The sequence below is a fragment of the Xylocopa sonorina genome, chromosome 4 (assembly GCF_050948175.1).
Source record: "Xylocopa sonorina isolate GNS202 chromosome 4, iyXylSono1_principal, whole genome shotgun sequence".
Lineage (NCBI taxonomy): Eukaryota > Metazoa > Arthropoda > Insecta > Hymenoptera > Apidae > Xylocopa > Xylocopa sonorina.
The window spans coordinates 13866833-13888647 of NC_135196.1; the positions used below are offsets into that span (position 1 = coordinate 13866833).

Below are 21815 nucleotides of genomic sequence, written 5' to 3' on the forward strand. Positions count from 1 at the left end.
GTCTAGTGAATTACAAAACATACACGCATTTAAATGATATGTCATACATATACATATATATGTATATATTACTAGGTTATCACTAGGTAAATCATATGTTAAGTTAACAAAAAAATTTTATATGTATTTCAGCTCTGCAAATTTTTAGGCAATAATCCCACTAATTTATAAAAAACGTTAGGAATTTTATGCGATCATTTTATCGAAGTATATCATTTTTCTCCCACATTTTAATATTAATAATAAAAATGTATAAAACTTCGAGCGCTGCTTTAATCTCGCATAGTATAGCAAGGGACGTCTGTACTGACTTTTTAAGTGTCAAGTTATAAACTTTATTATTCAAAACATAATGGGCATGTGTTTTGAATAAAATCTTGCTCGGTATAATGCATTCACAAATATGACTCGCTATTCATTTCTCCATATTTACATTCACAATGTGTGAAATAATATTAGTAGGTAAGTTGTGTCTTACATTTTACTCATAAAATCAACATCTTACTGTTAATCACTGTCAAGATAAGAGTTCACGTTAAAATATCAATTAATCGGGTGTGCCTATTAAAAAGTAATAAAAATTATGTAAAAACCTGAAAAAAAGCAGTTTATTGCTACATATTCATTACTTCAAACGAATTTGTTCATTGAATTGCTCTTCCCTGTCACCGCCTATTCGCGGGACGAATCGTTTTGTTGAAAACTGTATTCGCGATAGCGATCACCGGTGAAAACAATTTTAATGGACAATCACTGAAAGAATAAACAAATTATCGCCTAATTGAATCAATTAACGTGCTCGCATAGGATATAGTAGATCAAACGTACCATACTCCGGTTACGGGTTCAGCTTCGTTTCCGCTTACAATAAATAATGGGAACAATATAGAAAAAACACAGCCACTGAAATAACGACGATTCAATCATAATCAGGTATTGAGGAAATCGCAGGAAATCAGAAAAACAATCGATTACCTTATTACATACGAACTAGGCAGTTGGGTAAGTACCGCTAACGGTAGACCAAAACCCACGAAATATGGCCAATTACTTTCAATAAAACTTAACCGTCTATGTAGCTCCCAGCCCATATTGAACCACTTGTATTCAAATGCATAGAGAGCGTATAAAAGGCACATATGTATAAGGGCAAGGGTGTCACCTACAAGAGGTAATGGAATTCTGGACACCAACATCCCTTGACACAAAAACAATGCTTGTACCAATAAACTGAATATCGTGTCCGCTACAAGCTTGCTCACACTGGACAAAAGTAACGGCCTTCCTTGTCTATACCTATAAGCACTCTCCGCTATGTCCTGCATGGTTACAAATATATAGCATGTGATATTAACCACCAGAAATGGTTAATGGCCGAAACTTCTTTGTTCTGAGATCAAATAACTCATACCTGAAACCATAAATTGTTGACTATCCTACTGAGCACAAATAGTGGTAGTACCCATACAGTGCCAAATGTCAGTGATAAAAATGGTTTCATCCAAGACCACACAGTCATACCCATGCCCGGCGAATGACCAAATACAATGGTCAATAAGTACTTGAGAAATGGAAGTAAACCGCATTCAAATATCAATATACTAATCCAAAATACACCGCCGTTCAATGCGCAACATTGAATTGTCCTTTTCAAGACTTTGGATTCTCTAAAAAAAAAAATATAAGAATTTCGTTAACAATGCTAAGTCAGGAATTAGTCAGGTATTAATGTAAATTTATATAATTCACGTATACCTTAAGTGATTGAAATATTTTGGTGGATGAGGAGTAGCTGTTGCATCTTTTCCACACGTTTCACTCTTAAGCAAGGATTGCTTACACAACTTTTCATTTATACGTTTGTCCATATAAAACAGAACAACAGCTCCCCTTAAGCTATCCACAAAACCTCTGTATACTGCGCGTATTATTCCCTATAGTTGTAACATAATCTATATGGATAAGCTGTTACGTAATAATTATTCTTAAGCCTTAACGATATCCAAATTACTAAATATTCTTCCTTTATGAACACGAAAGGAGAACAACATAGTAAATGAATTGAAAGTATGCAGCGTGCAAACTTCACGAGAAATATGTACAACAAATATAAGCGATAACGAAGAGGGGAAATAAATAATGGTAAATTAGTATAGTCGTGCAACGGTGCGAGGACGAAAATTCATTACTCACTGTTACGTTATCCATATTTCAAGATGATATCCAGAATAGAACAGAATTAACCTATATACCGAATACGTCGAACAATCTGCCAAAGAAATATTTTCGAAGTAACATAGCTGTCAATGTCATGAGAAATAAAAAAGCGCACTAAAAAAGCGAATACGAGAGGAATATTTATCACATCGAAGTAGATAAACTATACGACATTTGAAACACGTACATATTGTCATTCAGTATTGATAATGATATCTGGCTGGCGATAGGGATCTCCTCGTAAGCGTATAAATATGCGACTCTGCCGAACTAAATTAACGAAACTATCGTAGCAACGTTTCGTGAACCTGGTTTACAAAACATTTTTGCAAAAATGTGTCAGCTGATTGGCTTTCATCGCAGGCAAAGGTCGATATTATGTTAATAGGTATAAAGGTCACCAGAGAAGTGAATCCTCGGTTTTATTTAATGAATCCTCCATTGGTAGGTGGTTAAAGCATTAAAGAATGCGAAGCAGGATAGGGATCTATTCATTTATACGCACGAATAAATTAATAGCTATTTTAGACTCCTAAGAAATCTCTCTCAAACAAGAGCAGCGTGTTCTAAAGTTATTTAGAAAAAGATATACAGCAAGAACGAAACCCGCGGTCGCGAGAGCTCACACGCATTCGACGCAACACATTCAACCGTGGCACTCATTATTTTACCCGTGGCACCATCTCTGCGAAAAGTGCTCAAACTGGTCGCTCAGCGTTATCGACAGCGAAGTGAACTACTCTGATAGTGGCGCCATCTCTTCGACAATTGTTGAAACTAATCGACGAATAGTTTCAGAACTTTCCTAAGAGATGGCGCCAGTAGTTCTTGAGTAGTTCACTTCGCTGTCGATAACGCTATGCGACCAGTTTGAGCACTTTTCACAGAGATGGCGCCACGGGCGAGAAAAATAATATTTTAATAATTTACAGTATTAATTGATATTAATTATTGACATTGATCGTAGATATATTTTAGGATTCGAAGAAAGCGCGAAGCACACTGTAAAATATGAGAACTTGTTTAAAAAGTGGAGTTTGTAAATCACGCGATAATAATGAAGTAACCTGTGTAACTCGAAGTAAAACTTAACCTTAAAGTGTACTTTAAATTTGGTTTTAATTTTAAATTCTAAATGAATATTTATGCTACATATTTAAATCGTGTTGTATGTTCGTATGTGATTTAATTTTTAATATTTATGTAGTTCAAGTGGCTCAGCCAACTGTAAAGGAGAAGCTTGGTTATCTCCTCTTGAAACGTTACATAAACATTGACTTCAATGTTTTGTTTTCTAAATATTATGAAAAGTTATTAACTCTCTCTCTTTCTTATTTTGTTCAAGCAAACTCGAAAGTACGATTACGCGGTGGCAGAGATTATAGTTGGATACCGCCTCGTTTGGTAAATTTCTGCTCTTATTAAACATAATGTTAATTATTATGTTGACTAACGTGATAAATTTGTGATTTAAAGGACTCAGATGTAACGAATGTAGGTTTGTTCGGTAAGAGTATCAGACAAAATGTTTGTTACCCGTTAAAAGGTATTTGAAATTTTCTTTTTGAATGATTTGCAGCAAATTTAATAGTTTTGTGTATCAAAGTCCATAAATAGTTCCTTTTATTATTTGTGTTTTCAGAACTCAATGAAAGTTCACAGGAAAAAAAAATATTAGTCAATCAACCAGTAGAAATTGGCACTAGAAATGTGAAGAAAATAAAATGTGTGCCAATAAAATTACAGAAAGTAATGATTCCAAGAAATAACATAAAACCGAGCTACAAATTTATACGTAAGCTTGAGCAATTGATATCTTTGCTATTATTGATGATGAGATTTATCTTGGTTCATTTTCCTATAGAAAACAGTATCAATTCATCAAGTACGTTAAGTATGAAAAAGACTGTCGATATCAAAGTAAGTTGCTGTATTTTACTTGAAAATAATACAATTCTGATACATAGATTAGAAATGTTATTTATTACATTTGAGTAATACCATTTTCAATTATTGTGTAGTAGAAAGTACTTGGCAATTCGCGAAGAGAGAAATTTTATTCAAAATTCACAAAAGAAAAAAGTACATTGGATCGAACGAAACTTGAGAACATAAGTAGAGTTAGCATACTTCTTTTGTATCTTCATTTTTTACTTTGTTACTATCTTTCATTTTTGAAGACGAAACAATTTGCTGATATTTTTGAAACATGTCCAGTGGAAGATGATATTAATTGAATATATATATATGTATAACGAAGAATGTTCTTCTAATTTAAGTATAGTAATGCACAAGAAAACTGTAATTTAGTAAAAGGAATGATGGGAAAATATGGTATTCAAGTATCTGTATGCTAATATTCTTTTATTATTTAAAATATTAATTTAAGAATAAGGAAACAACAATCAAACACACATAATTGCCGGTTACGAATATAAGCTTCAAAATATATCGAGTAATGATTATGAAAATATTCAAATATTTAATTATTCACCTTCCTCCACAGTTACTTCCACCACAAGTGTAGCAATTTTTTCGATACCTTCGGTTATATCAACTTCAGTTCTATAATCTCCAGCCGACATATCGTTGAACAATTTTGCTATGTTACATTCTTTGACAACTTGTTCACCCTAAACGATAAAATTTACATATAAATGCTATACACGGAAATTGTTGCGAAAATTTTGCAGTATAATTAATTAGTCTTCGTCAGCCACGATAAATGAGAAAAGGATGCATCGAAAGTAAGAGGATAGTTTAATTCACGAATGATTAAAATTTTTACCAGTCCTAAGGTACATGAATCCTCTTCAGGATCCGTAGTATCAACCGCTGAACATAAATCTTCCAAATTCCTTACTGGTTTATCGTACTTTTGTTTAACTTGGTTGACCATGTCGTCGCCTTGGAAAACTCTTATCTCAAGCTAAAATGGAACCAGTATAATCAGAATACAGATTTAATATTTAATTGTAACTAACTATACAATTTATCTGAAGTATTTAAATTAGTACCTCGATCACATCTGGGCAATTTTTTTTAACATTAATCGTTGCATCAACCAGATTATTTGCCAAACCATAATCGAGTGATTCGATCACTTCGTTCACTGGAACGTCGCCGCTAAAGCTGTTTATTGTAACTGTATTGTCACCCTGTAAAAGTGTAAAAGAAACTTATTTCAATGTTCTACTATACCCGCTAATTCCGAACGAAAAACCGTATTTAAAGATTGAAACTCTTACCTTGGCGCACGACCACCAACCAACGCATAAAACAAATATCAATAAAAGTTTTGAAGCTGATGAGTGCATGACGACGGTTTTGCGACAGAAATCTGTTCAGGCAATTGTTAACGAAACTTCAATGCTCTCCAGTTAGGATATCGTTCGTATTTAAAGCGTCTGCGAGATCTTGCGCGCATTTTATTTTTCTACGATTGGTTGCTTCAAGACTATAAGTCACGAACAATTACGTATTTGTCTTTTTTTCCCTTTAATGTTATTTGTTGAATAAAACAAGTCGCGTGACTTTTGTCATTTATTAAACTAGGAACTCTAGGAAATAGTATCTGAATGCACGCGAGAAATTGTCCATGATACGATAGAGAATGAAAAGAAACAAGATATCAAGCATCAATTTACTTGCTCGTTATTTAACGAGTTTATCAACAAGGATCAGTAGGATGTTACGTCTGGCTTGTTAATGTCTTATTTCCCTAATCTAGAATTAGATAACGAATGGAACTTCCAGTTAGATTCAATGACAAATGATAATAGGAAGTAATGATCATTGGATTATTATTAGATCGAATCCGCTAAAAAAAATAACATCTGCTTTTAATATTATATCAAAGAAGAGAATCCTGTCTTTTAATAAATTTCATTATTGTCGTCAGATTTACCATGCGCAACGTGAAAGTCTTTTAAAGATTCCAGCAAAGTAGATATCGAATAATTTCGTATTTGAAAAATTGATATCTCGATAGAGGATCGATTAGAATTCGATTCGAATCGAACGTGTACAGTATTCGGTACGGTCTAATTTATACCTTGCGCATGCTGCACATGGTTTGTTATGGCGCAAATGTAAGTTTCCTAAATCGACGGTGTCTTCGAAATGAATCCTGTTGTGCTATAAAAATTCTAAGAAATGTCGCATGTTAGCGTGGTGCAACGACTGAACGGTGATTCGCTTGAGCGAAAGTAGGCATAATCAAATGTAGACGCCGACATTAAGCGACACGATTGTTTTGTATTCTCTCTCTCTGTGAAGCGGGGGTGTGACAGTTTGTGCATACGCCGAAGTATATATATATTTTTTCTTTATAAATGAAACAGAACGTTGCATAAATTTCACCTTCCAAGCGTCCGATGAACCCAAACGAATTGTTGTAACGATAAATTCCCAAGAACGCACCATCGTACTTGAGTCTGTTTATTTTCATACGCTTGTGTCAACAATCTCGATACGATCGAAAGTGTATTACATTAAGCCGTGCTAATTAGACGACTTACATTATTCTCAAACAATCGTGCCATATTTTGACGTTATGCGACATTCGAGCAACGCATAAAAACCACTGAAATAGCTGGAGCTATTTTTAGGTTATAAAAGTACATGCTTGTCGTTGTCAGTGACGGCAACGGCGAACCGTCAAATAATCTTTAATGCTAGCCCTATGCATTGGCTTCAAGCGACAAACATACGCGAAGAGATGCCGTTAAATCAAATAAATCAAAGTAGTATCATCAGTACGAGCGAGAGCGTAAATCCTGGCACCGAGATAGCATCGACTTGTTACACTCCACCGCCATCGTATCATAATATTAATTTACCTTTGGGACATCCGTCTACGTTGACAAACGATCGTGGAGCACCACCTTCGTACGAGGAAGCTATAGATCCTAACGGTAAATAATACTTTTTAGACTTGGTTCACAGGCAACTCGGTTGCCCATTATACTCTTCTAGTATTTCGGCGTATCAAAGAAGTAACTATTTTTTCCTTTTTTTTTTAGCCCCTCCTCCATCCTACGATTCATTGTTCGGTCGTATGAGGGAAGCGCATAAAGTTTCGAAAGGAGTATTTGATTTTTTGAAAAATATTATCGTCTTACTTTTAGGCACTAGTAAGCAAAATTGTTAATTACTGTTTCACGTGCACGTCGTATAAAGAGTTACTAATTTTATACTTTGATGTTCACAGTTGGATGCACCATCATCTTAGGAGTAACAATAGTAGTTCCCATATGTATGATGGTCATTGGAGGACTTTATCTTTATGATTGCCCGCAAGGAGAATATATTCCTGTTTATTTATTAGTGGGTGGTGGTTTTGGTGTCTTTAAGCAGTTGTTACATTTGTCTGCGAGAGTGCGTCAACGTCAAGAAGAACGAGACGAAGAAAGAATACGACAGTCACCTACGCAAACATTAATTAATTGTTTCATGCTTGGTTGGTTTATCATAGGTCGGTAGTACGATCGGTATTTTAATATTAGGAAATCACATTGTTTATTAGATACCTCTAATTTTTTCGCTATCTACGTCTTTTCTACAGGCTCAATGTGGGTATACAAGGAATACGAACCAAATTACGACCCAGCTCTTGGAAAATATTGCAACAAAACATTATATTTATTCGCCTTCTGGTTAATAACATCTGTTTACATATTTCTGGGTGTCATAACCGCGGGTTTCTGCAGTATTTCAGTAGCAAGCATCGCATTTCAAAGACCACCGCCCGATCTAATGTGAAACACTACGATCTCGCTCTAAAGAGAAAAAAGGCAGTCGTTTAAAGATCTATTATTTTGGGAACAATACGACGAGTGTTGCGAAACGAAAAGAACAAAACTCTTTGTGGATATAGAAATCACGTCACAACAGGGCACAAAAATTCGTCCACGCTTTACGTACCTGAGATGCAAATGCTTGATAAAACAACAATCTACGAACGTATCATTTGCACTTTTAAACGCACTTAAAATGCGCTCGAGTTTCATAATTTGATGCTTGCAATCGTTCGTAGCAGCGTCTTTTAATTTCTCATGCATACACTCGATTGTGTTTCAACCTTTCGATAATTAAAGCGAATTTCGTTGTGATTCGTCTCGTAGAATCATAGCATAATTGATCGAGCTCTCAGAATTGATTCACACGTGAAGATAAACGGGAAAAGGGAAAGAAATATGATTGTTAATGCTTTAATTAATTCAGGGCTGTGGATATTTCGCAATAATCGCGAATTCTTTTGATATTGTGCCAAGAAATTGCAGAGCCGTAGACCGCCAAGTATTTTGCTATCGAAGTATCGATCGCACGCGTCTACACTCGGTTCATACAAATATTCTTTACTTGAGTAGAATCTCAGGACGTGTCATAAAAAAAAAAAAAAGGAAAAATATTCTAACACGAGAGTGTCATCGAACACTGTGATAAAATGTATAAGGGAAATTTTACCGTCGTCAACGCACTAAGCAACGCTAGAGTGTCGCAGCGTTTAATTAAAAAGAACAAAGAAACAAACACGGCAGCTGTTCGACAGTTCTTCTACAAGTGAAAACGGTTACGCTCACTTGTATAAATAGCTTATTGTTGAAAGACTGCGATTCTTCGCAAAACACGTTTTTTATTCCGTTGCCCTCTCCTCCGTCCTTTTAAGACCTTTCGACCTCCATTGAGCCTTTATGTCAATGTAGTCGAATAACCGTTTTATAAAGACTCGTTTGAAAACTAAGGGGTAAACCATATATGTATATATTAAAAAAAAGAAAAAAAATGGTATACATATGTATATTAAACACACGCTCCTTTTAGTATTTCGAAACTGTTCGAATGTCAGTATTTATTAGTATCGTTAGAAAGAACAATTTTTAAGAGATCGCTGGAGATCTATGATTGGTGTTTAGGTTGAAGTAGTGGAGGATGGAGAAACTTTGATCGGAAAAGTCTATTTCTTGACATTTTATTAAATGTAACAACGTTTCTTCCACTTTCGTACAACTTCTTTATCTATACTTTTCAAGGCAACGTTTTTTGTCTTCCTATTTAAGTCCAATTCGACATGATATTGTAAATATACTTCAGAACCATCTCTGTATACACATATAAATATATATATATATATATATATACGTATTTCCGTCGACAGACATTCTTTCGAAATACAACACGCTTGCACGCCATAAAAGAAAAAAGGAATAAAAAAAAGTATATTAACAAACGATATTTAATAATTTACAATATCCTCTAACGTTTTCTTCTCTCTCTCTCTCTCTAATCTTTTTAAATATTAACTATTTTTAACTACATATATATATATATAATGAAAGAGCTTCTAATCTCTCAAATGGTGCTAGATCATCATATTTTACAGAATTTTTGTCCACGGAAATTGTCTATCATCGCTACTTTCATCTGTTACTTTCCTTTTCAGTTTTCGAACTCCTTTTAACGTTATTTGCTAGTGTCATTTCCACAGCTTGTAAGAGCTATTCACCTTTCGTTTCGTGTACCTTCATTTCTTGCCTTGTTTCTTCTATTTCCTTTCGAGTGATCAGTCATTTAGAAGTTTTTTAAAATCCGAGATACAAGACTTCCCTTAGCAGCGAGTTCTTTGTTGATATTTTGTACTATTGTGCCTCTTAACTTGAAACAAAATGTGTTCTTCCTATTTTTCATTAGAATCATCTAAATTATTCGGGGAGAGGAACGATTTCATTCATAATTGTGTTTTAGCTCTCCTCTGGCATTAATTGTAAGTGTATTTATATTAATCAAAAATAGATAAATAAATATATATATATTTATTTATTTTTGGTTAATATTATATATAATATTATATACATATATATATGTATAAATCAACGGATGATACGAACGAGCTTGCGCTTTTGAGAATCTAGAGGACACGTGAAATCTCTTTGCGACCATAAAAAGAATCGCAAAAAGTTGATCGTTCAAGTAAAACTGAATAGACTGCAATTATCTTTAACTCGAGCGTATGATTAGTTAATACATGAACACGTACCCCGCGTTCTACTTGTTGCTGGTATTCAATGTAATACTCGTACATACTTGATATTATACATACGCATACACTCTTTGAACACTTTGACGAATGCAATTATCGAACGAGACCTACGCGTGCCTGTAAAATACGTTCCCTACATTGTCCGATAGCATAGGCACGTAACGCACATTTGTTATTATAATTTCCTAAATAAACTGCTTAAAAACATACTGCCTTTTTGCCTGGCCACGTGTACTATGTAATCGAGTATGTATAACATGATATTGTATTGTAATTATTTTTATATATTTTCACTTTTGCCTCTAAGCAATGTTTCAATGAATTTTTCTGATCCCTCCTTAAAAACTGTATGATTAACAACCAATTCTTATTAGGTCGTTTCCCGAATTCATCAAAAACAGATTACGTCTTTATTTCACACTTAATTTTCAACGTATGGCTTAGGATAATCATTATCTTCGTAATAGCCTTCACCCTCGTATTCGCCTTCGTACTTCAAGTATTGTTCCGGTACCGCTATCAACTCCTCCGAACATTTATCCAGCAGAGAGTCTAAGGACACCTAAAAGTAAATCGAAGGTACTTTGAAAAGAAGTTTCTATCTCGAAAATCTCTATCCCTTAAAACACCATAAGTTTAATAAGGCGTTGAATAATTCGATTGTTTACAGAATTATTGCATCACGTAAAAGTAGAGGAGATGCGGATATCGTAATTTTATTAATGGATACACGACGGAACGTCTGTCCGGGGTAGAAATTGAAGCGACCGGAAGCATTTATTGAACCACAAGCAAACTAAATAATTTAGACTGTTCACCTCGTCTACTTCCGTTTTCCGGAAACGCTTCCAAGCAAATCCGTTAGACGGGAGAACCGGATATCGTCGGATAGCTTTCCAATATTTATTTCAGACGCATATTTTTTTTAAGTCGTTACCATCGACTTCAATCAATTTCGTATATCGCTGATTACGTCCATTTTACAGGTTCTTACCTCTTCTTGCAGAGGTACTGGTTCAGGTGGTAATAAATCAGGATTGTACGGGGTAATGCAACGTGCACGCCATAACGCAATAACGCCTCTCTTTAGGGGTGGCGACTCAAACGGTACCGGTTTTTCAAGTTCGTTTCCTGTGTTCTCTAGATTTTCTGGTTCGTCTTGTGTGCCGGTTTCCGGTTCTGCTCCCGCAGGTTCAGTACCTTCCATTCCCTGCATTCAAATTAAAATTGACCAAACTTTTATACACCTCCAGAGCTCGTGTAATTGCTCACTTCGACAGGTTCTTCTTTAGTCTCATCGTAATCGGGATCTTTCAGGTGCACGTAGTGTCCATGTTGCATGCAGGTGTTCTCGAAGGTGAAACATCCACGACCATAAGGCTATAACATTATATCGAAACTGGTAACCACCTTTAAAACCAAGAACAACTTAAAACCTACCAAATTCAGTTCCCAATGTCCATGAAATCGATGCCGGGGATGTATCAACTGCCCAGGCCCTTGCATACGATCTTTGATCCACGTGCCCATAAATTTTGTGTTCGTGTCAGCGTACAGATAGGATCCCATGCCGTGTCGGAGGCTCTTCCTCCAGGAACCCTCGTACATATCGCCGTTTGCGTAATAATACACTCCGAAACCGTATTTCATGTCGCGTTTCCACTCGCCTGTGAAACACGCGCTTATCTGCGCACAGTGCATCGAAAAACTTGTTTCTCTTCTTTCAAGAATAATCTCGAAATTATTCACGATCATTCCAAGTCTCGCGATCTCATCCAATGATTTCTAGGATCATCTCGTCGCTTCTTACCCTCGTATCGCGTCCCGTCGGGGTACCAAAAGGTTCCTTGGCCGTATTTAACACCTTGCCTCCATTCGCCGTCGTAACGAGCCCCGATTTTGAACACGTACAACCCTCGACCGTGCCTGAACCCCTTGCAATATCGGCCGACGTACATATCGCCGTTCGGAAGCAAAGCTTTCCCGCGTCCGTGCCTATCGCCTTTCTCGTTTCGTTCACCTTCGTACAACTGTAATTAAACCACGCGAAATCTTCTGAGGATTGTCTCTCGAGTTGTTGCAAGGAATTTTTCCCCATCTCTTCGTCGCGAATTTCCTTTGCGTTTCAGTGTTGGTCACACGGAGTTTACATGGGTGACTAAAAATCGCATGCACACGAATCGTGGGAGGAAAAAGTTCTTTAGGTTAACGGGTCGCAAACGGGACTCCAAACGGAGCACTACAATCGTTTTGTAGAACGAGAAGGAAAGAAAAAAGAGCACAAACCCCTAGTGGATTTACTTCCTCTTCTCCTCTTTCGCCAGTAATCTCAGGGTATTGCGACATATTATCCTTTATACCTGGACTTAATTTTGCAAATTGCTGTCGCAACGCTCGTATAAAATATAGAACAGAAATCCTCCGGTTGGTTTTTGTTTCGCTACTACTGCGATTCTTTTATCTTGTAGAAATTTGGTTTATTCGGGCGAAATGAACGCACGTAACGCCGTACGACGGGTAAATCGATTTATTATCAGAGCAGTTTTATTTACAGGTGTCGAAAGAACTTGGAAAGAGCGCAGAGATACATAAACAGACGTATCAATTAAACGGTGCACGGGAAATTGAATGGTCTTAAGGGTTTATTTTCATTCGCTTGCACATAATTTCACATTTTACATAACACTTAATCGGTGGTAGTAGTCCAAGATGTAATAACGCTCGACTACGGATGTTTTCTACTTCTGTAAATTGAAATTTTTATAAAACAAGTCGATCAGCTGCCACCGGCTCGCGGCAGTAATATACTTTACGCATAGAGACTTGACGTTTGGAACAAAACCAATACTCTCGCGAAAGCACAGAATCGGATGAGAAAGTATGAATGTGAAAGAAAGGACAAAGGGTGTTTCTCGTCACGTCACCGGCCGGTCAACAAGCCAATCAACGTCTGCTTTTCTTTCTCTTTTTTCCGCACCGACTCCAAATTTCGTTGCTTCCAAGAGCTCTTCCGTAGCTTTATGGGTCGTGAGCCTACGTATCGACCTGGAAGAAAACAGTAATTTCGTTATATTGAAGTTATTCTTACGCCACAAAGACACTGCCTCCTCCTTTTCCTTTTCTCTGATTAAGAAGTTACATCAACCCTGGAGGTAACTAAAAATAGACAAAGTTACTATAGATATAAAAAAATATTCGAAAGCGGCGAAGTTCCCTCTCCGATCGAATATTTTCATTAATATACGACGACAACTTTCCCGAACATCCATCTTCCAACATTTTCTCCTCTCGCCTGTGGAACCTTCCTATCTGTTTGGAAGTTGTTACCTCCTGCAGGATATTTCCTTCGCGCACCATTTTCTATATATTCATTACCTCGTAATCAGTACGTAATACACGTGATAGAAGAGGTGATATAAAATTAATTAAAGTGTCATTGTTTTATCGATGAACTAATCACGCCCACGCGTGCTTTCTTTGAGACAGTTTCTCCGAATTTCAAACGCTTTCTCGTTCGCTTAAACACCCCCTCTCATCTCTTACTATCGATTTAACTCACGTGGCGAGGTGTACCATAAGTGGTCTTGAGAGAGATTTAAGAGATTTAAAATATTTGAGTTTTAAAGCGTAATATCGAAGATAAACGTTAGACCGCTCCACGATTGATAGAAATCACTTTGCGATACGATCTATGGAATTGTGCTAAATTTCAGAGTTTTCCTTTCGACGCTCCGCTTCTTGGAAACCGTACAAACAGACGGAAAGGTTTAAAGGGCCGATGGAAAACAGCAAAAAATTATTTTGCGTCTTAATGCACGAATCGATAGCAATTGCTCTGAACTACTTGAATAAATTTCGCCTTGTCGGCGACCCCGTTCTTAATTCTAATAAAAACTCGACTGTCCGTCTCGAGCCTGCGTTCGGATAACAGAAGAATTTTTTCATTTATCCTGGAAACGTTACATTTTCCAATTATACGCACATCGCGTCGCAATCCTAAGCACTTGTTTCAAGAAAGATGCCAGGTTTAAAACACTTCGGTTTAATACCTATGGAAATTAGCAAATTGCTATTATTAACTAAGCCTCTTAAACTGTATTATACCGTTTGCGCCCCGCAATTCCTATACAACAAATGAATATGAAATTGCGAGAACAATTATAATTTCTCAAGAGCCGATCTCTTAAAAGATTTTCTTCTTCTATCGTCGCAAATGAATGATGAATAATCTTATCTAAATACTCGAATATTTATTATCACAGAACGAATGAGTTTTCGGGAGGAATCTCTGAAAATGCAACGACGGTTAAGTCACCGATCAGATGTGTAATCTTAGTCAAAGCGATCGCAAGGTTACACCTGGGATACTGGTAAAAATCCAGTCACCAGGTACCTCAAACAGTCGCTCGTATATCCGTTCAAGTGTTCGTCATTTCTGCGACTTAACCGTTTCCACGTTCGTATCGGACATTGAATAACGTGGTAGCGCGGTGGATAAATGTTAGCTCATACGCGCGTTTAAACTACTTGCTGTGTCTGATTAAATCCCCGACCTACCACTTGCCACCGGCATTACGTACAGAGTGTCCTATTTTAACACAACCAGCGGGTACGTTTTCCTCACAAATTCTCAGAAAACGACAGATAATTATCCCCAAAGGAATAAATTCTTCTTTGTACCGATTTCTTCAAACGTTTCTCTTCGACTTCGCACGCTTAAGGTTTCTATAATGAACATAGTCATTAAAAAGATGAGAAACTTTATGGAGAACACTGCGTATACCAAATCTAACACCGAAGAACTTCTTACACTAATTGCTCGCGATCACAATGATCGATTTCTCGATCAACAGACAACCGTGTAAACAATAATCAACCTTATCCACCCAGATGTTCGCGCAAACACTGTACTCCTGGGCCAAAATGTACACCGTTCAAAATAATTAGAGTTCCCATTTCTATCCGACCAGGAAAAGTCAATATTGTTTAGGTAATTAATATTTTGTTACTAATTGCGAACTGGTGACATTTCGGGACCAGATTAACAGAGTTTCTCTCTTCTCTTCTCGTGTTTCACTTAACGATACGTGAGAAATATTTGATGTACGAATGTGTACTGAGAAAATGTATTAATTAGAATTTATCGAAACCGCGATGGCCAAGCGGGACTAGTTACGTGGCTGATAAGTAGCGAGGTTCTGGAATCGATTCCTATTTATTGTCACGTAAAAAAGACCGAGCAGACTTCGTTGCGTTTCTATTGTATGCGTAATACGTGTATATATGTATAACAATTACAAAAATAAAAAAAAGAAATAAATCAGACATGGTTGCATAGCAAACAAGAACCGACTTCAGGACCTCCAGTGTACCGATTACGTAACAACAGCCTTACATCGACGATGTAACTCGAATAATCTCGATTCTCATTAACAGTACATCTTTTAAAGTTATTATTGGATTGCAACGATTAGTTTGAGTATTAAAAAAAAGGATACATGTACCGAGAAAAATGGAATAGCACTTGAATTAATATGCTCGATGCGGCAAATGTACAAATATTTCCGCGAAATGGCGTGCATTTTACGAGGAGTAAAAATTGGTGAAATTAATACGGGGACATACGCGAACAGAGCCGGGAAGAACATATCGGAAAAGCAATTCCAATGGTTCATAAATTCAAATTTTAACGAATCGTATGAAAAATCGATCGTGTACCCAGGGAAAAAAATTTTTGCGTCACAGAAAATGACGCTCCGGCTTGATATCAGCGATTGACGTAGCTGCGTACGATTAAACTAACAAAAATATTGTAACAGTGACCGTTAGAATAAACGTAATAATTATAGAATGATATTGCCCGCTTTATCGAACATGCAACAAGCGTTACGGTTCTAAATATAATAATTCTCCCAGTCTGTTACAATTTTTGGGGATAATACCACGAAACAGCCGCTGTAAAGAAATCAAGTCACAGCTGTTTAAAGGCTACTTTTGCATGTGGTATCGGCCGGTTCTAATTTCAGTTTCAACCGGTGGGATCCGTCTGAATATAAGTGACCATAATATTCATATTTCATCACCGGACAACATTTTATCCGGCAGCGAGTGGGAAAAACGAAAATGAGATTTGTGATCCGTGTACTGAGAACGTGACTAACGAACCCACAATTTTGGGACGCTGGAAGGAATTTAGCGGCGACGAGTTCAGAAGATGGAGAAAATCTAGTGGAAATTCACAACGTACAAATTGTACGGATACAATAAAATTCAAGAGAAACCAATCCAGTGATAACTGAAGTTTACCTTTCGTTAATCGAAGAAATTAGAAAGTCTCACAAAAAAAAGAATAAATAGAACGAACTCGTTACTCGGACCAATAAATAGCTTGATGGTCCGAAGTTTGCGTCGTCTACTTTTGAGAAGTTACTTTGACGCAATTTACGATCGCCTCTGCGTAGAGACAATATGTTTAGTTTGCAATCGAGTCGTGTGCCTCGTCGCGAAATAAATATATCAATAGAAATATGCGCGCTATTTCACACCCACTGCGCGATTAATCGCGTGGACACGGCAGCAGAACGTGTATGATTCTGATTCATCCGAGCGTGCGAAACAGGGGACGAAGAGGTGAAAGAGGGATTATCGAAAGAATGCCAAGCATCGGGTAGAGCAAAGAAAGTTCAGGAGTTGGAACGGAGAAAGGAGTAGGAAGAGACGAGTGTGGAAATTGAGAAAAGGATGAAAGGATCGTAGGAGAGTCGGCAAACTGAATAAAAGTATCTAGCAGAAAAGGGGAGGGAAACAAAAAAAAGAAGGTGAAAAGATAAGGAAAATGACATTTATCGAAAAGAGCTGAAATGTAATTCATATACGTGATGCAAACATTTTATTGTAGGAGGAGGGGAGGTTAGTAAGAACGATTAGAAAATCGCGAATGAGTCAAAGATGAAGATGGGATGCTATAAATAGAGAGAAAAAAAAAAGATAAGGGCCAGCAATAACGAGGCGGATTAAAAATACATCAAAAGATTCGAAAGTGCAACAATATTATAAAAAGAAAACTATAAAAACCGGACGTCGAAAATAAAAGACAGAAAAGAGTACGAAAGGAAGAACACACTTTGTGATTTTATAAATAGAAGAGAGGACTAAAAGAAATCTCTAAAAATAACTAGAGAGAGACTATCGAAGAGGATGCATCGATGACGAAAGAAATGTGTAAGAGCCTCGAGTGAGAGTGAGAGACCTGGAGAGAGAACTGGCGGGAGATGAAAAGCTCGACGATGACGATTACCACTGGGAAGAAGCTGGAAAACGTGGTGACGATCTCGATGACGGCGGGAAGAACCGCCAAGTACGACCGGTAGTTCATCGAACACAACAATCGCGATTGGCTGTTTGGTGGACAGGTGGAGGGGTTACGGGATAGGAGGATCCTGGTAGGGGTTGTTGAATGAGTACCGGGACGGAGGACGTCGCGACGCACTCCGTCGCTGTCACCCCGACGGGTAACGGATGTCCAAGCGGCTCCGTATTCGCGCGCCAAACTCGAACGAGAAACGGTCAGACCAGTTAGAAGAATTAACGACGAATTTCTTCGAACCGAGAAACCGAACGTACGACTGAACGAACAGACGGTCGTGTCAGATTGGTAAGTGGTACGCGTTCGACCGATCTTCACTTTTTTTTTCTTTTCTTCACCTTTCAATCATGATTCATTCGAGAATTATTTCCGTCGTTATCTCATTGCGATTTAAAATTTTTCACAGTACAGGATGTATTCGTATGAATATCTCTTGGCTGCGTTTTGTGCTGTAAGTTATATCTCTGTCGTAACTCTATTTACAGGAAAAGCTAAATCGTCATAAGGAAAATGTTCGTATCGCCGTGTGTTGACCATTTATCGCATTGCTGCAATCGAGAAGTGTAATAATCGCGATTCGAATTTAAATAGTTTATGGTGAAAAATATATTTTACGGTTTGATTAGTTTTCCATCGATATTCGTTCGAGTTGCATAAATGAAAAATTAGCGTAGGAAGTGCTGTCTCTATGGCTAGTTTACATAACTGTTCTCGAATTACTACTGACTCAGAAAAAAATTCAGATCGTGCTCAATTGCAGTAATATACACCACAGTGCGCGTTCTGGAAACCAACGAATGTTTTACGAGTAAGAACGTCAGATCTCTGCTCCATTAATACTCACGGAAATACATAAAAACTATTCCCTTTTATTTTTACTTTACGCACTAAATTTAACAAGAGTGCGTTATAAATAGTACTAAACCATTGCAGAAACTTCTTGGAAACGTAAACAGCACTCCTAACTGCCATCAAATTCGGAAATTTGCGACCCGCTTAAAACAGCGATCGTCGCGATGTTCGATCGTGCGGTGGTAGCGTTACTCGCGTTTCGATTGCAATTTTTACTAGGCTGTATTGTTTAACACGGTCCCGTGATCGAGTGTTTTATCGTTTCAGTGTTCGCTAAACGAAACGACACGTCCGCTGTATCTAAATCTACGAATCAACGCTTCACGGCAGAGGAAACGTTGAATGAACACGAGGAAGATATCGAACGAGTAAGAGATACGAAACCAGGAAAGCAAAAGAGAATGTTGTTTCCGACTACGATGTTTGTCATCGCGTTGAACACGCTGTGGACGATGTGCCAAGCAGTGCCGCTGCTTGACCTGAGGAACTCGCTGGAGCAGAACGTTTTGGATGCTATGGTCACATCCGCGTGCTCTTCGAACGGACGCTGTTGGGAATGGTTGCCGGTGCAAGAAGTTCACGAAGATGTTTCCGCTATCGCAGAAGACCTTCCCGTGTCGAAGTATTTATTTTATCGCAATTTCAGTGTGCTCTTCGATTTTATAAGCCAAGCTTAAGTTCTGTGCGACCCCCATTGATTGTACTTAGCAGAATTCGTGTACGAAATTCGATTCAAGATCATCTCACGATCCCTACCCATCGCTCGTTTGGTGTTGTTCCGTATAACGGTGAGAAATAATATGCTCAAGTTGTTGTGTTATGATTTTGTAGGGTAGACGTTCGACGGGAAGCGTCGAGCATGGATCCGACTACGGTGATAGAAACCTGGAATGAGAATCCTCGACTGGTAAATCGAAAGATTTATCAGTCGTCGTTGGTCACTAAGCAAATTGGAAATAGGCTGTCGAAGAAGGATGCTGTTACGTCACGTACTAGAGGTGCTGGTGGTATGCCCTTCTCCGTACTTTATATGAATCCGCCTGGCTCTCGTGGAAACCATGCCAGTAAGCAAATGTTTAACACGAGTACGATAGTATATTGTCACGTAAACTACACAGGTACATGCTACGTGTTATATTTAGGTACCGCTCAGCAACAAGTAGGAAAAATTGAAAGTTCAACGCCGACCGTAACGCATTCTAATTCTCGTATCATGTTACGCAATGGAAATTCTATGCAACCAAGAAGACAATACTCGATAATACCACAGCTGTTTATATCGTATGGATGGGGTCCGTTTGGTAAATGAGAATGTAACGGTATAAACGGAATATTGATCTCATAATTTTGGTGTACGCAACCAACCGTAGAGACGTTTAGTTATAGCTTTAAACAGATGCCATATCTTGGCACAATGGCGCTATGGTTACATCCTCTACATGAAAATCCTTTTTACAAATACTCGCCGCGGATAATGCGACAATAATTTCGTTGATTTATTCATTGGCTGTCTGTACATATCCTTTGAATATTCTTTCACAATTTTTATTCTAGTCTATCTGAATTATGTTAGCAACAATAGTTTTACTTAAGAAACCGCTGCTACTGCTTTGAAGTTCAATCGCATACTACCTCGTTATATACAAATTTATAATTTATTCTTTTTCTTATATAAATTAAGTATGCCAAACCACGAATTTTTCTTATAGTATATAATTTTGTTTCTGAATTTGAAACAAAACAGTTTCTCCAAGTTATTGTAATAAGAATATTTGTTGGCTCACTTACCGTTCATTTCTTTCATTGCTTTGATAAAATCCTGTGGATCCTTGAAAGACACGAACCCAAATCCTTTTGTCTTGTTCGTTCTCTTGTCCCTAACAACCTTTGCTTTCTGAAAGCTCGGATATTTACCAAAGACCCTTACTAGCATCTCATCTGTGACGTCGTTCCCTAAATCCCCGCAGAATATTCTGAAATCGTCTATAACATGAAAAAAAAGAGATTGTAAAATATATATAAACGAAAATAAAATTGACGAACAATATAAATCAGTTATTAACCTTCGTCCCATTCTAATAAAGAAGGATCTTCCCATATTTGGCCACCAGCCATTCGTACAATTTTCTTATTCTTCTTCCCCTTACCCTTCGGATGAGTCTCTTCTGCGCTAGCGTTAGCCATGATGGAACTTGCTTTCCCTTGGCTAATAGCTAACTCTGCCGCTGTGCTAACACCTTTTACCTTGGGTTTCTTTTTGTTGTCATCTTCTGGGATCTTTGTATTGATAATCTGTTCAATAATTTCTGGATGAATCATTGGCGCTGATGTAGATTCGTAGGTTTTCGGAGTAGCGCTTAAACACGGGTCCACCATATTTGGTAAATATGGATTACTTATCTGTGCAGGTGACGAATATGTTGTAATAGAAGGAACCGTACCTGCGTTAAATAATAATCGATTAATTAACATTCCTATGGTGTTAATATTACTGGTATATAATGTTCTATAAATATTTACCTTGTCTTGCTACTTGTTGTGGAATTAGCATTGGGGGAGGTGGAGGTGGCGGCGGCGGTGGTGGCGGTGGAGGTGGAAATCCGATCATCGGAGGGAAAGCTAAACTAGCCGCAGCGGCAGCGACAACCGGCGTTGGAAGTTCGTGCTGCTCTAATTGTCTAGCTACCTGATTATATGTATTTGCACCGATTACTGGCCTTACCATTGGCGTAACCAATTGACCGCCAATTTCAGCTTCGAATCTAAAATTTAGTTTGAATTTACGATTAATCAAAATCACTTGCAGTCTGAATCGTGCTCAGACATTGATCATACCTGCCTCTAAACTTGTAATTAATTTATTCGCTTTATAAAAAACGAGTCGCTTAGCACAACTTACTGTGTAAATTATAAACGACAGGACTCTCTCAGAATGTAAATAACGTAGTTAGTTAGTTATACATTTAAAAAAATATACAAAAATTGTGCGTTCATCAAATCTGTATACGGTAGTAGAAACAAAAGCCGATGAACTGGTGGAGCGGTACGTATAGGTTAACAAGATCACGTACGCGTATATGTTTATAAATATTTCATACCTGTTCATTTCATCTTCCATTTGACGTAGTTTATCATCCATTTTGATATTCTTATTGTTTCTTAATTTCCTCAATAATTTAAATACCTATACACGTCAGAATTAATAAATAATATATCGCCGTAGATAACTGCGAATTGTTGCACGCATCCACATAACCTATACTCTGAACATCGTCGAAAAATTCGGCGCTACCAACGTTCAATTCTCATCGAGCAGAAAATTCGTCACCTTGGCAGCAC

The 21815-nt window shown here is 37.4% G+C and overlaps 7 protein-coding genes across 8 annotated transcripts; 3 read left to right on the plus strand and 4 right to left on the minus strand.

The window, feature by feature from the left end:
* Window positions 1–454: 454 nt before the first annotated feature.
* Tank (EI24 domain-containing protein tank) lies at window positions 455–2706 on the minus strand. Of its 2 annotated transcripts, XM_076893609.1 has the most exons (7): window positions 2405–2706; window positions 2194–2269; window positions 1756–1934; window positions 1412–1667; window positions 976–1319; window positions 829–903; window positions 455–753 (listed from the first exon to the last, which is right to left on the minus strand). In XM_076893609.1, exons 2-7 carry the CDS (start codon window positions 2206–2208, stop codon window positions 666–668), a joined length of 957 nt encoding a protein of 318 aa, XP_076749724.1. In that variant the 5' UTR covers window positions 2209–2269; window positions 2405–2706; the 3' UTR covers window positions 455–665. The 2 variants fall into 2 exon arrangements, with proteins under 2 accessions (XP_076749724.1, XP_076749723.1); XM_076893608.1 differs by having other exon boundaries at window positions 2194–2706.
* Window positions 2707–3125: 419 nt separating this feature from the next.
* Window positions 3126–4206, plus strand: LOC143422963 (uncharacterized). Its single transcript, XM_076893962.1, has 6 exons — window positions 3126–3298; window positions 3563–3621; window positions 3694–3763; window positions 3860–4012; window positions 4082–4147; window positions 4190–4206. Coding segments are annotated over exons 1-6 (420 nt in total). The 5' UTR covers window positions 3126–3228; the 3' UTR covers window positions 4192–4206.
* Window positions 4207–4562: 356 nt separating this feature from the next.
* Window positions 4563–5900, minus strand: LOC143422911 (uncharacterized). Its single transcript, XM_076893889.1, has 4 exons — window positions 5466–5900; window positions 5235–5375; window positions 5006–5146; window positions 4563–4850 (listed from the first exon to the last, which is right to left on the minus strand). The coding sequence occupies exons 1-4, from the start codon at window positions 5532–5534 to the stop codon at window positions 4704–4706; spliced, it is 498 nt and encodes a 165-aa protein (XP_076750004.1). The 5' UTR covers window positions 5535–5900; the 3' UTR covers window positions 4563–4703.
* A 1001-nt stretch (window positions 5901–6901) lies between these two features.
* LOC143422929 (uncharacterized) lies at window positions 6902–8080 on the plus strand. Its single transcript, XM_076893910.1, has 4 exons — window positions 6902–7133; window positions 7242–7352; window positions 7430–7693; window positions 7784–8080. The coding sequence occupies exons 1-4, from the start codon at window positions 6902–6904 to the stop codon at window positions 7978–7980; spliced, it is 804 nt and encodes a 267-aa protein (XP_076750025.1). The 3' UTR covers window positions 7981–8080.
* Window positions 8081–10071: 1991 nt separating this feature from the next.
* LOC143422810 (radial spoke head 1 homolog) lies at window positions 10072–12701 on the minus strand. The gene is made up of 6 exons (XM_076893738.1): window positions 12545–12701; window positions 12062–12288; window positions 11699–11939; window positions 11531–11638; window positions 11253–11468; window positions 10072–10820 (listed from the first exon to the last, which is right to left on the minus strand). Exons 1-6 carry the CDS (start codon window positions 12602–12604, stop codon window positions 10680–10682), a joined length of 993 nt encoding a protein of 330 aa, XP_076749853.1. The 5' UTR covers window positions 12605–12701; the 3' UTR covers window positions 10072–10679.
* A 181-nt stretch (window positions 12702–12882) lies between these two features.
* LOC143422728 (uncharacterized) lies at window positions 12883–21731 on the minus strand. The gene is made up of 5 exons (XM_076893606.1): window positions 21575–21731; window positions 20997–21238; window positions 20540–20917; window positions 20265–20459; window positions 12883–13303 (listed from the first exon to the last, which is right to left on the minus strand). Exons 1-5 carry the CDS (start codon window positions 21613–21615, stop codon window positions 13179–13181), a joined length of 981 nt encoding a protein of 326 aa, XP_076749721.1. The 5' UTR covers window positions 21616–21731; the 3' UTR covers window positions 12883–13178.
* On the plus strand, window positions 18837–20173 carry LOC143422737 (uncharacterized). Its single transcript, XM_076893624.1, has 3 exons — window positions 18837–19098; window positions 19308–19540; window positions 19619–20173. Exons 1-3 carry the CDS (start codon window positions 18878–18880, stop codon window positions 19783–19785), a joined length of 621 nt encoding a protein of 206 aa, XP_076749739.1. The 5' UTR covers window positions 18837–18877; the 3' UTR covers window positions 19786–20173.
* Window positions 21732–21815: the final 84 nt, after the last annotated feature.